This window comes from Hyperoodon ampullatus, assembly GCF_949752795.1.
Source record: "Hyperoodon ampullatus genome assembly, chromosome: 2".
NCBI classification, from domain to species: Eukaryota; Metazoa; Chordata; class Mammalia; order Artiodactyla; family Ziphiidae; genus Hyperoodon; species Hyperoodon ampullatus.
The window spans coordinates 154914653-154929125 of record NC_136915.1 but is presented as its reverse complement, the minus strand read 5'-3'; the positions used below and the strand labels follow the sequence as shown (position 1 = coordinate 154929125).

Here is a 14473-nt window from a genome sequence, read left to right as displayed (position 1 = left end):
TTCATGAAACTGACTTAACTGACTATTATACTTACTTATTTGTTTGAACTTACTGATCGAAATGAACTTATTTATATACGGGTAGAGTCTATAAATTTAGTAATCATTTGTTTCAACACAGTTCAAAATCAAGAATGCTCTAGTCACCCATTACTGAATATATTAAGTGTGGCTTTGGGTTGCAATATCCCATTTTAAAGCAGAAAGAGTTCCTTCCAAATTTAGTGTGTTTTGTGTAAACAAAGTAGCCCACTTCAAGAAAATCATGAACATGCTAAGATTTGGAAGTAAGACAGGGAGAAATTACACTTCTTTATTCTCTAGATGAATCTTTATCTTGGCCAATATTCTGAGGAAGGTAGCCTCTGATTTTCCACTGTGTAGTGTTTTAATTTGACATATTTAGTTAGAAGTTAGTGTTATTGTTTAAAAATAGCCATGTCGGGCTTCCCTGGTGGCGCAGTGGTTGAGAGTCCGCCTGCCGATGCAGGGGACACGGGTTCGTGCCCCGGTCTGGGAAGATCCCACATGCCGCGGAGCGGCTAGGCCCGTGAGCCATGGCTGCTGGGCCTGCGCGTCCAGAGCCTGTGCTCCGCAACGGGAGAGGCCACAGCAGTGAGAAGCCCACGTAATGCAAAAAAAAAAAAAAAAAAAAAATAGCCATGTCTCACGGTTTCTGTGGTATCTAATTTTGGCTGAATGCTTTCTTTGATTTTTGCTCATTCCTGATTGCAACTTGAAAATGAATGAGAGAGTTCTGTAAAGAGATAGTGACAAAACTTTTAAAAAATGGGAGTTTTGATGGTGAGTCACTATCAGGATGATTTCATTGGAAAACCATGTATTGATGTGTGAAGACAAAGACTACAATTTAGCAAAGTGAATGAGACCAAGCAGACTTTGGAGGGAAAACAAGAGAAATATATAATTTTGTGAGAAATTTGGGAGATCTTTGGCTAAGATGTGAATGCCATTACATTGATGCAGGGCAGAGTTCAGAAGTAGGTCAAACAATTCCAGGCTTTATGAGAGAATGCATTTTTATTTTGGAACAATAGCAATGGAAACTTAAGTGAGTCTCTTTTCATACTTCTACAGTTTATAACTTTTAAATTACAGGGCATTTTAGAGTGCTCTTGTATCCTTGGGGTCCTCTTCTGGACCTAAGCTCCATCAGGGACTATCAGCCTATTTACTGTTGTTACCCAGCCTGACACACATCAGACACTTTCATTTCTGAATGCACTTATAGGAAATATAGAAAATCTGGGAAGTGCTCAGATGGGCATAATGAAAGTAAATGAAGTTTAAAAAAGAGAGATAGGGCCTCCCTGGTGGCGCAGTGGTTGAGAATCCGCCTGCCGATGCAGGGGATACGGGTTCGTGCCCCGGTCTGGGAGGATCCCATATGCCGCGGAGCGGCTGGGCCCGTGAGCCATGGCTGCTGAGCCTGCGCATCCGGAGCCTGTGCTCCGCAACGGGAGAGGCCACAACAGTGAGAGGCCCGCGTACCACAAAAAAAAAAAAAAAAAAAAAAAAGAGAAAAACTTAAGATTGTGAGAGATTTCCATTTGGAGAAAAAAAGATAGTGTTTTGGCTTGGTAGTAGTGCTCTAGGAAATCTGGTTTATTGTATGATAGCTGATGATTACACAGCTCTTTCTGAATTTCCAGTGTCCACATAAAGAAAAGGGACCTTAAATTAAGAACAAAGAGATTGTTGTCAAATAAAAGGAAGAAAACTCTGTGTGATAGAGTGAAACGTGGCTACAGGGAAAATAGTTTAATTTTTAATCTTTCAAATCTTTTAAGACTGTCTGGGTTATCTGGGGAGACACAATTATCCTGAATTCTTGGGTGATGGATTATATGATTCCTGGTAATAAATGCTAAATTAATTAAGAAATTAGATATATTAACTAGATTTACTGTGGTGATCATTTTGCATTATATACAAATATTGAATCATTATGTTACATACCTGAAACTAATATGTTATATGGCAATTATATCTCAGTCAAAAAATGTTAGTTTTTAGTGTTATCAAAAAGTCACATGTGTTTAAAAACATGATTTTAGCAGTGTATCATTCAATTTTAAACATGCAAAATTTATTTACATGTGACCTTGTTTGAATTGGTGGGATTGTAACTTCTACTCTGCACTTGAATTGCCTATTTGTTAGATCCACTTATGATTACTTCTTCATAGGGTGAAGTTACAGTTTATGGAAACATGATTTTTTGCAAAAGTTGCCCTTTTTTTTGGATATAATTTTATTTGCTATCTTGCATAGGTCAGGTAAATACAGGCAAAGCAAAAAATATTATGTAATTCTCTTGAAAGATATAAATGATTATCGAATCAACATGGTAATAAGTTGCTCTTTGTTTCTACCAAGGGGGAAAAAAAGAGTAAATTGACTCAGGAGGGATCAGAATTCAAAATAAAGTTTTATTGAAAGTGAAGTTTGTAAATACTGGAGTATTTTAATAAGAGAAGGCATGGCATATTTGATGAGCTCTTTACTAATAGGATAGATTTTCAAATTAAAAATTATTTGAGGGCTTCCCTGGTGGCGCAGTGGTTGAGAGTCCGCCTGCCAATGCAGGGGACACGGGTTCGTGCCCCGGTCTGGGAAGATCCCACATGCCGCGGAGCGGCTAGGCCCGTGAGCCATGGCTGCTGGGCCTGCGCGTCCACAGCCTGTGCTCCGCAACGGGAGAGGCCACAGCAGTGAGAAGCCCGTGTAATGCAAAAAAAAAAAAAAAAAAAAAAAAAAAAAAAAAAAAATTATTTGACTGTGTGCATCTTTTGGAAATAATAATTTTAAATGACTTCCTTAATGCCAGGCACTATGCTTGTTGCATTAGCTTTATTATTTCAAAATGACCCGGGGAAGTTTGCAAGAGAATTCGTGGGTTAGATACTTTTAAAATTATTTTTAAGTCTGAAATGGCTTTTTTTTAAAATAGTTTCTCTCCTATAGTTCCCCTCCCCTGCCCCAACTGAACATCTCCCATTGTAAGCATCTAAAATTGCTTTCCACTGTGGAATTCAAAAAAGAGATTGTTGTTTCCCCCCAAGAACATACAATGAGTACAGCCTGCTTCTCACATTAATAATTCCTAGAAGAGGTGGAGCTCTCTTCATTGTCCTTGTTCCTGGCTAAGTATTATGGGGTGGGGGAGACCCAGGGAAATTTGATCACCTTTCCTTCTAATTGCCTTGATAATGCAAGCCACCTGGAAGAGTGTGATGCAGAGATGCTTCATGGAGTGTGTGGGAAGGAGTTTACAATAATTGTTTAATGCCTCACAGGAAGCACATATTTTTGTGGCACTTTTATCTGAATGACATGTTCCAGGTGAAAGATGCAGAGAGATTGTGAATGTCCGTCTTCATAGCATGTCTGAACATAGTGCATCAAGAGGGAAAATTTTAAATTTCCTCCAGGTTGTGAGTGGTCCACTTGGGCAACACATGGAAGTAAGGATCAGAATCCATGTGACAAGAAACATGGCAGCACCTTCTATAACACCCTGAATGGTGGAAATATCCTATGTTTTCTCTTCTCTCATCCTGCTTTCATTTAAAGAGTCTTAGCAGTCTGTCTAGGATCATGGATGTCTCAGCCAAGAAATGTTGCAGATAGACATAGAAGGGATATTCTTATGGAGAAGACAAATATGACCATAAACATAGCACAGCTAATTTTCCTTTTGTTAAATTGTTGGGACAAGTAGTCATTAGATATATTCAGGCATCAGATTTTTCTCTTTTCTTTTCTTTTTTTTTTTTTTTTGGCTGTGCTGCACAGCTTGTGGGATCTTAGTTCCCCGACCAGGGATTGAACCCATACCCTCAGAAGGGAAAGCACAGAGTCCTAACCACTGGACTGCCAGGGAATTCCGAGGCATCAGATATTTTAAAATGTAAAATGTTTAGGGATCTGCCAGTTGAGAAGCCAGCTTTTTCCCAAACATTTTCTGTTATGAGATGGCACATGGGAATAGGAAGCCCATTCCAGCTTTGAATCTTTCCATTTGTTAGACTGGAAACTACATATTGAGCTCAAACTCAGCTCAAACTTCATATTGAGCTGTATTCTTGTTCTTTTAATTTCCATTCTTCCTTGGTGCTTTTGCCCTGTGGAGATAAAAACCGTAAATCTAGTCTCATTTTAATAGCAGCTTTCATGTATTTCTTTAAAACAAGCAGAATGTGTTTTACCCATGTCTCATTTTTCTAACAATATCTGAAGAAGTGACCTCATTCAATATAAAATGTTTTCCAAGCCCTCTTTGGGAAAGACTCCATTTGAAAGTGGAAATGGGGATGTACTGGGATGTGGTCTGAGCAGTGCTTTCATTGATAGAATGCACAGCAATTACATTAATTGTTTAGAAGCCAATTGTCTTTTTGACTTAAAACTGAACTACAGTTCATCTGGGCATGTATAATTCCATTTGTACTAGGATTCTTGATTATTTTATTAACTTCAAAGCAATATTTCTATTCATAGAATTCCATACGTAAGAACTGCTGTCTGGGTGGGACCAGCCCATGATTTTATCGCTAGTAGCAATGAAATTTTTTTTTAATTTAATTTAACTTTTTATACAGAAGGTTCTTATTTGTTATCTATTTTATACACATCAGCGTATACATGTCAATGCCAACCTCCCAATTCATCCCATCACGAACCCCCACACCTGCCTTCCCCCCTTGGTGTCCATACGTTTCTTCTCTACATCTGTGTCTCTATTTCTGCCTTGCAAACAAGTTCATCTTCACCATTTTTCTGGATTCCACATATATGTGTTAATATATGATATTTGTTTTTCTTTTTCTGACTTACTTCACTCTGTATGACAAGTCCAACCACATCTCTACAAATGACCCAATTTCGTTCCTTTTTATGGCTGAGTAATATTCCATTGTATATATGTACCACATCTTTTTTATCCATTTGTCTGTCAATGGGCATTCAGGTTGCTTCCATGACCTGGTTATTGTAAATAGTGCTGCAATGAACATTGGGTTGCATGTATCTTTTTGAATTATGGTTTTCTCTGGGTATATGCCCAGTAGTGGGATTGTTGTGTCATATGATAATTATATTTTTAGTTTTTTAAGGAACCTCCATACTGTCCTCCATAGTGGCTGTATCAACTTACATTCCCACCAAACAGTGCAAGAGGGTTCCCTTTTTCCACACCCTCTCCAGCATTGCTGTTTGTAGATTTTTTGATGATGCCCATTCTAATCAGTGTGAGGTGATACCTCATTGTAGTTTTGATTTGCATTTCTCTAATAGTTAGTGATGTTGAGCAGCTTTTCATGTGCCTCTTGGACATCTGTATGTCTTATTTGTAGAAGTGTCCATTTAGGACTTCTGCCCATTTTTTGATTGGGTTGTTTGTTTTTTTTTAATATTGAGCTGCATGAGCTGTTTATATATTTTGGAGATTAATCCTTCATCCATTGATTCATTTGCAAATACTTTCTCCCATTCTGAGGGCTGTCTTTTCATCTTGTTTATGGTTTCCTTTGCTGTGCAAAAGCTTTCAATTTTCATTAGGTCCCATTTGCTTATTTTTGTTTTTATTTCCATTACTCTAGGAGGTGGGTCACAAAAGATCTTGCTGTGATTTATGTCAGAGTGTTCTCCCTATGTTTTCCTCTAAGAGTTTTACAGTGCCTGGTCTTACATTTAGGTCTTCAATCCATTTTGAGTTTATTTTTGTGTAAGGTGTTACGGAGTGTTCTAATTTCATTCTTTTACGTGTAGCTGCCCAGTTTTCCCAGCACCACTTATTGAAGAGACTGTCTTTTCTCCATTGTATATCCTTGCCTCCTTTGTCATATATTAGTTGACCATAGGTGTGTGGGTTTATCTTTGGGTTTTCTATCCTGTTCCATTCATCTATATTTCTGTTATTGTGCCTGTACAATATTGTCTTGATTACTGTAGCTTTGTAGTATAGTCTGAAGTCAGGGAGCCTGATTCCTCCAGCTCCGTTTTTTTCCCCTCAAGATTGCTTTGGCTATTCGGGGTCTTTTGTGTCTCCACACAAATTTTAAAATTTTTTGTTCTACATCTGTAAAAACTGCCATTGGTAATTTGATAGGGATTGCATTGAATCGGTTGATTGCTTTGGGTAGTATAGTCCTTTTCACAATATTGATTCTTCCAATCCAAGAACATGGTATAGCTCTCCATCTGTTTGTGTCATCTATGATTTCTTTCATCAGTGTGTTAGTTTTCTGAGTACAGAACTTTTACCTCCTTAGGTAGGTTTATTTCTAGATATTTTATTCATTTTGTTGCAGTAGTAAATGGGAGTATTTCCTTAATTTCTCTTTCTGATCTTTCATTGTTAGTGTATAGGAATGCAAGAGATTTCTGTGCATTAATTTTGTATCCTGCAACTTTACCAAATCCATTGATTAGCTCTAGTATTTTTCTGGTGGCATCTTTAGGATTCTCTATGTATAGTATCATGTCATCTGCAAACAGTGACAGTTTTACTTCTACCTTTCCAATTTGTATTCCTTTTATTACTTTTTCTTCTCTAATTACTGTAGCTAGGACTTCCAAAACTATGTTGAATAATGGTGACGAGTGTCAACATCCTTGTCTCATTCCTGATCTTATAGGAAATGCATTCTGTTTTTCACCATTGAAAAGGATGTTTGCTGTGGGTTTGTCATATATGACCTTTATTATGTTGAGGTAGGTTCCCTCTGTGCCCACTTTCAGGAGAATTCTTATCTAAATGGATGTTGAATTTTGTCAGAAGCTTTTTCTGCATCTATTGAGATGATCATATGGTCTTTATTCTTCAATATACTAATATGGTGTATCACATTGATTAATTTGTATATATTGAAGAATCCTTGCACCCCTGGGGTAAATCCCACTTGATCATGGTGTATGATCTTTTAAATGTGTTGTTGGATTCTGTTTGCTAGTATTTTGTTGAGGAGTTTTGCATCTATATTCATCAGTGATATTGGTCTGTAATTTTCTTTCTATGTAGTATCTTTGTCTGGCTTTGGTATCAGGGTGATGGTGACCTTGTAGAATGAGTTTAGGAGTGTTCTTTCCTCTGCAATTTTTTGGAAGAGCTTGAGAAGGATGGGTGTTAGCTATTCTCTAAATGTTTGATAGAATTCCCCTGTGAAACCATCTGGTCCTGGACTTTTGTTTGTTGGAAGATTTTTAATCCCAGTTTCAATTTCATTACTTTTGATTGGTCTGTTCATATTTTCTATTTCTCCTGGTTCAGTCTTAGAAGGTTATGCCTTTCGAAGAATTTGTCCCTTTCTTCCAGGTTGTCCATTTTTTGGCATAGAGTGACTTGTAGTAGTCTCCTAGGATGCTGTGTATTTCTGTGGTGTCCATTGTAACTTCTACTTTTTCCTTTCTAATTTTATTGATTTGAGTCCTCTCCCTCTTTTTCTTGATGAGTCTGGCTAAAGGTATATCAATTTTGTTTGTCTTCTCAAAGAACCAGCTTTTAGTTTTATTGATCTTTGCTATTGTATTCTTTGCTTCTATTTCATTTATTTCTGCTGATCTTTATGATTTCTTTCCTTCTACTAACTTTGGGTTTTGTTTGGTCTTCCTTGTCTAGTTCCTTAAGGTGTAAGGTTAGATTGTTTATTTGTGATTTTTCTTGTTTCTTACGGTAAGATTGTGTTGCTATAAACTTCCCTCTTCGAACTGCTTTTGCTGCATCCCATAGGTTTTGGATTGTCATGTTTTCATTGTCATTTGTCTCTAGGTATGTTTTGACTTCCTCTTTGATTTCTTCAGTGATCTATTGGTTGTTTAGTAACGTACTGTTTAGCCTCCATGTGTTTGTGCTTTTTACGTTTTTTTCCCTGTAATTGATTTCTAATTTCATAGTGTTGTGGTCAGAGGAGATGCTTGATTTGATTTCAGTTTTCTCAAATTTACCACGGGTTGATTTGTGACCCAAGATGTGATCTATCCTGGAGAATGTTCCGTGTTCACTTGAGACGAAACTGTAATCTGCAGTTTTCGGATGGAATGTCCTATAAATATCAGTTAAATGTATCTGGTCTATTGTGTCATTTAAAGCTTGTGTTTCCTTATTAATTTTCTGTCTGGTGATCTGTGCATTGGTGTAAGTGAGGTGTTAAAGTCCCCCACTATTATTATGTTACTGTCAATTTCCTCTTTTAGAGCTGTTAGCATTTGCCTTATGTATTGAGGCACTCCTATGTTGGGTGCATATATATTTATAATTGTTATATCTTCTTCTTGGATTGATCCCTTGGTCATTATGTAGTGTCCTTCCTTGTCTCTTGTAACATTCTTTATTTTAATGTCTATTTTATCTGATATGAGTATTGCTACTAGAGCTTTCTTTTGATTTCCAATTGCATGGAATATCTTTTTCCATCTCTTCACTTTCAGCCTGTATGTGTCCCTAGGTCTGAAGTGGGTCTCTTGCAGACAGCATATATATGGGTCTTGTTTTTGTATCCATTCAGCAAGCCTGTGTCTTTTGGTTGGAGCATTTAATCCATTCATATTTAAGGTGATTATTGATATGTATGGTCCTATTACCATTTTCTTAATTGTTTTGTGTTTGTTTTTGTAGGTCCTCTTCTTCTCTTGTGTTTCCCACTTAGAGAAGTTTCTTTAGCATTTGTTCTAGAGCTGGTTTGGTGGTGCTGAATTCTCTTAGCTTTTACTTGTCTGTAAAGCTTTTGATTTCTCCGTCAAATCTGAATGAGATCCTTGCTGGGTAGAGTAATCTTGGTTGTAGGTTCTTCTCTTTCATCACTTTAAATATATCATGCCACTCCCTCCTGTCTTTTAGAGTTTCTGCTGAGAAATCAGCTGTTAACCTTATGGGAGTTCCCTTGTATGTTATTTGTCATTTTCCCCTTGTTGCTTTTAATAATTTTTCTTTGTTTTTAATTCTTGACAATGTGATTACTATGTGTCTCAGCCTGTTTCTGCTTGGGTTTATCCTGCCTGGGACTCTCTGCGCTTCCTGGACTTGGGTGGCTATTTCCTTTCCCATGTTAGGGAATTTTTCGACTATAATCTCTTCAAATATTTTCCCAGGCCCTTTCTCTCTCTCTTGTTCTCTGGGACCCCTATAATGTGAATGTTGGTGCGTTTAATGTTGTCCCAGATGTCTCTTAGTCTGTCTTCATTTCTTTTCATTCTTTTTTCTTTATTCTGTTCCATGGCAGTGATTTCCACCATTCTGTCTTCCTGGTCAGCTATCCATTCTTCTGCCTCAGTTATTCTACTATTGATTCCATCTAGTATATTTTTCATTTTAGTTATTGTATTTTTCATCTCTGTTTGTTTCTTCTTTAATTATTCTAAGTGTGTTTTCTTTCATCCTTCTAGGTCTTTGTTAAATGTTTCTTGTATCTTCTCAGTCTTTGCCTCCATTCTTTTTCTGAGGTCCTGGATCATCTTCACTATCATTATTCTGAATTCTTTTTCTGGAAGGTTGCCTAGCTCCACTTCATTTAGTTGTTTTTCTGGTGTTGTATCTTGTTCTTTCATCTGGTACATAGTCCCCTACCTTTTCATTTTGTCTATCTTTCTGTGAATGTGGTTTTTGTTACACAGGCTGTAGTAATGTAATTCTTCTATCTGCTGTCTTCTCTCTGGAGGATGAGACTATCTAAGAGGCTTGTGCAAACTTCCTGATGGGAGGGACTGGTGGTGGGTAGAGCTGGGTGTTGCTCTGGTGGGCAGAGCTCAGTAAAACTTTAATCTGCTTTTCTGCTGATGCATGGAGTGAGTTCCCTCTCTGTTGGTTGTTTGGCCTGAGGCGATTCAGTTCTGGAGGCTATAAGCTCTTTGGTGGGGCTAATGTGGGACTCCAGGAGGACTCTTGCCAAGGAGTACTTCCCAGAACTTCTGCTGCCAGTGTCCTTGTCTCCACGGTGAGCCAGAAACACCCCCCACCTCTGCCGGAGACCCTCCAACACTAGTAGGTAGCTCTGGTTCAGTCTCCTATGGAGTTACTGCTCCTTCCCCCTGGGTCCTGATGCACATAGTACTTTGTGTTTGCCCTCCAAGAATGGAGTCTCTGTTTCCCCCAGTCCTGTAGACATCCTGCAATCAAATCCCATGAGCCTTCAAAGTCTGATTCATCTAGGAATTCCTCCTCCTGTTGCCAGACCCCCAGGTTGGGAAGCCTGATGTGGGACTCAGACCCTTTACTCCAGTGGGTGGACTTTTGTGGTATAATTGTTCTCCGGTTTGTGAGTCACCCACCCGGTGGTTATGGGATTTGACTTTATTGTGATTGCACCCCTCTTACCGTCTCATTGTGGCTTCTCCATTGTCTTTGGATGTGGGGTATCTTTTTTGTTGAGTTCCAGTGTCTTCCTGTCAATGATTGTTCAGCAGTTAGTTGGGATTCTGGTGCTCTTGCAAGAGGGAGTGAGCACACGTCCTTCTACTCAGCCATCTTGAACCAATCTCCCAATGTGATATTTCTTGATAGGAAAAGATGCCTGATGTGCTCCCACTCCACACACACATGCACAATAATTCAATGGATACTTATTGATTGTATGTTGTATGCCAAATACTGTGCAATGAACATGTAATAGAGACCTATTTAAGACAGAGCTTACGATTTAGTGGGAAAGGCAAATTTTGGGACAGATTTCCATACCTTTTTCTTACTAATAAAATTCAGTACTGAGAATTATCCATGAACTTATTTTAACATTTTGGAAAGCTCCTTCTAGTTTATTTCTTTTCATCCCCTGAAATCAAAAAAGAAAAAGCCAATAATCGATAGCATTTTATGTTGGCTCAAAAAATATCCTCTTCCCATTTTAAGAGGCATATCCTAGTTCTGTTCTATTTGAAGGTATTCAACAGGTTCATTCTAGCTATATTCTTATGGTAACTGATGTAATAAAAATAATAGCACCGTCTTACACTTGTGCAGGAAACTTCGAAATATTTTCTCATTTGGTTCTCTCAACAACCTAAAGTTACATTATTCATAACTAATGGCAGGGATAGTATTGAGAAGACCTTTCTATACAATAGATTTATAGCCTCTGGAAAGACATCTTTTAATACCCCTTTTCTCTGTGGATATTAGTAATTCTTTTTTTTATTAAACCCAAATTGGCCCACTGACAGGATGGATTCCTCCCATAAGTTTGGTTGGTTCATATAGTGTTGAAAAAATAAAAACCTGAGCCCCACATCCCATTTGTAGATGTTTCTTAAGCTAACCACAGTTGGTTGGCCCCTGGGTCCTGCTGTCCACCTTGGATAGGCATTCTGTCTTTAGTTTACTATAGCCTGCACTTGTCACAAATGCACAAGTGTTAATTTTCACCCATGTTTTCTTTAACTTTGGCCTCTGATTCTGAGGCCTGGACAGCCCCAGAATAATGATACACATCTTCATATTTTTAGATCTCAGGAAGTTTTTACGATTTTTGAGTAATGATTTTGGTATACACTGCTTCCTTTTAATGAAGAAGGAAAACAACCATGCCAAGACAATTCTTATGCTTGTTAAAATGATGTATAGCAGGGTCCCCAACCCCTGGGCCATGGACCAGTACCAGTGTGTAGCCTGTTAGGAACCAGGCTGCACAGCAGGAGGTGAGCTGCAGGCAAGTGAGCAAAGCTTCATCTGTATTTACAGCTGCTCCCCATTGCTTGCATTACTGCCTGAGCTCTGTCTCCTGTCAGCATTATGGTGACTTGTGTAATTATTTCATTATATATTACAATGTAATAATAATGGAAATAAAATGCACAGTAAATGTAAGGTGATTGAATCATCCCAAAACTATCCCCCCTGCCAATCTGTGGAAAAATTGTCTTCCACAAAACCGGTCCCTGGTGCCAAAAACGTTGGGGACCGCTGATGTATAGGATTTCCCTGGCAGTCCAGTGGTTAAGACTCTGTGTTTCCACTGCAGGGGGAACAGGTTCAATCCCTGGTTGGGAAATTAAGATCTCACATGCCGTGTGGCACAAATGATGTATAAAGTAGGTTTACCTCATGAAAAATAGCAAAAAAATTATTTATTGAGATACACCTGTAATTTAGGGTCTTCATGGAGCTATGTTACTTTTATTTTTAGTAAATTTTTAGGTTAAAAATAATCTGTCACTCAAAAATTATTTTGACTTTGTTTGCATTATATATAATACACTTCCATTTTATAACCCTAATCTGACTAATATATCTATCCTAGGTCACTGAAATGATTCTGGAAATGTCTCTTGAAGTTTGGTAAGTCCATTTATTTTGTTGGATGGAAGATATTATGAATCATCCACTGACTGATTATTATTGTTAAAGAGTATACTTTTAATATATGAAATAACTCTGACAGCTTTGAGTATCAAAAATGCATTAAATGTACTTTGGTTTTCTTTAGCTCTCTCCTAATAACTACAGCATTAAAAAAAAAACAACCTAAAACTAATATTCTTTGCTTAGTTTTCCAGTAGTTTGGTAGTTAAATCATAAATGTCAGAAGAGCCTTCAGAAGGGGCTGTTCCTCAAGTTAAATATATATTCCCATAGAAATAAATACAGCTATTGAAACCTATTTTCATTGCTGATTCAGATAGGTATTAAAAACTATGACAGTGAACATACACAGGAAACTGTAAGAGGAAAAACTGAAAATTGAGACTGTCTTTGTTCATAATGATCATCAGGAAAACAAATGGTTAAGTCCCATGACGTGTGTTGCTCTTTCAAAGTGGTGTCCAAAAATGAATGTTGGAAATTCATTTATTTATTTTCATGTGGTGAGTCTTAGGGGAGTCTCAGGCCTGCCTTGAGAATTAGCTCAACTCTGACCTCATGCTAAGGTTGATAGATCCCACCTCCCTCAACCTCTCTGCATCTCTTTGAACTTCCCTGTTGAAGTGGGTTTTACCAGAGTTACTAGTACACATTTTATTTACATGAACATCACAAAATTAGTGTAGCATTCTCATTTCTTATGATTTGCTAAATGAATGATGACGGATACATTGACATTGGGTTTAAGTATTTCTCTTATTTTGATCCCCAGAAAATGTTGGTTCAACTTAAAAAATTATTACATAAATTACTACTGTCATTCAATATATGTCAGCATGTATCAAAGGACAGTCCAACTTTTTTAGTTGTGATATTTTCAATTACATCGATTCTTGCTTACAAGTGGTATATTTTGGCATGAGATTAGAAATATTTTTGTTACTTGACTATGAAAGTAATGCTATTTGTTTTAATGGGAAATGATCTCCACTGGTGTAATTAGGACAATATTATGCTTTAATAAAACAGAGTTATCAAAAAAATGTAGGGAAAAAAACCTCAGCTAAATGTATACAGAGGTCCAGAAGCAACTTACTATATATTTACAGGGAACTTTAATCAAACTCTGTTTTTATATACTAATTTGTCTTGACTCTAAAATGAAATGTTGGACTTCCCTCGTGGTGATTAAGATTCCGCCTGCCAGAGTGAAGTAATTCAGAAAGAGAAAAACAAATACTGTATGCTAACACATATATATGGAATCTAAAAAAAAAAAAGTACTGATGAACCTAGTGGCAGTGCAGGAATAAAGACATAGACATAGAGAATGGACTTGAGGACATGGCGGGGGAGGGGAGGGGGAAGCTGGGGCGAAGTGAGAGTAGCATCAACATATATACACTACCGAATGTACAATAGTTAGCTGGTGGGAAGCAGCAGCAGAGCACAGGGAGATCAGCTGGGTGCTTTGCGATGACCTAGAGAGGTGGGATAGGAGGGTGGGAGGGAGGCTCAAGAGAGAGGGGATATGGGGATATATGTATACATAGGGCTGATTCACGTTGTACAACAGAAACTAACACAGTATTGTGAAGCAATTATACTCCAATAGAGATCTATTAAAAAAAAAAAAGAATCCGCCTGCCAATGCAGGGGGCATGGGTTCAATCCCTGGTCCGGGAAGATTCCCACATGCCATGGAGCAACTAAGCCCGTACGCCACAACTACTGACCCCACGCACCACAGCTACTGAAGCTCGAGTGCCGAGAGCCCGTGCTCCGCAACAAAAGAAGCCGCTGCAATGAAAAACCTGTACATTGTGATGAAAATAGCCCCCGCTCACTACAACTAGAGAAAGCCTGCACACAGCAACGAAGACCCCAACACAGCCTAAATAAATAAATAAAATAAAGTAAAATAAAATGAAATCTTCATTAAAGAAAAACTCAATTTTTCATGGAATGTCTTCCATTAAATATAAAATAAAATCAGGAAAGAAATTAATTAGAGAGTTAAAGATAGTACATAAAAGAAGACACACACAAGCCATACGTCTGTTACTATATTTATAAAATTGCTCAACATATTTTGAATTTTCTTTTAGATATTTTTGTACTGATATCTTCTAAGCATCTATGTTCATTGCTTTATTTGTA

The 14473-nt window shown here is 37.7% G+C and overlaps 1 protein-coding gene across 2 annotated transcripts in view; it reads left to right on the top strand.

Moving 5' to 3' along the window:
• PLA2G4A (phospholipase A2 group IVA) overlaps window positions 1-14473 on the top strand; it is a gene marked incomplete at both ends in the record, with an annotated part of 140448 nt that overhangs the window by 50678 nt on the left and 75297 nt on the right. The window contains one exon of one of the 2 annotated variants that reach the window (XM_079696871.1): window positions 12252-12289. The exons of the other annotated variant lie outside the window; for it this stretch is intronic. Within the exon in view, the coding sequence (XP_079552997.1) occupies window positions 12252-12289 (38 nt within the window). The remainder of the gene's footprint in view (window positions 1-12251; window positions 12290-14473) is intronic. 2 annotated transcript variants of the gene reach the window in all.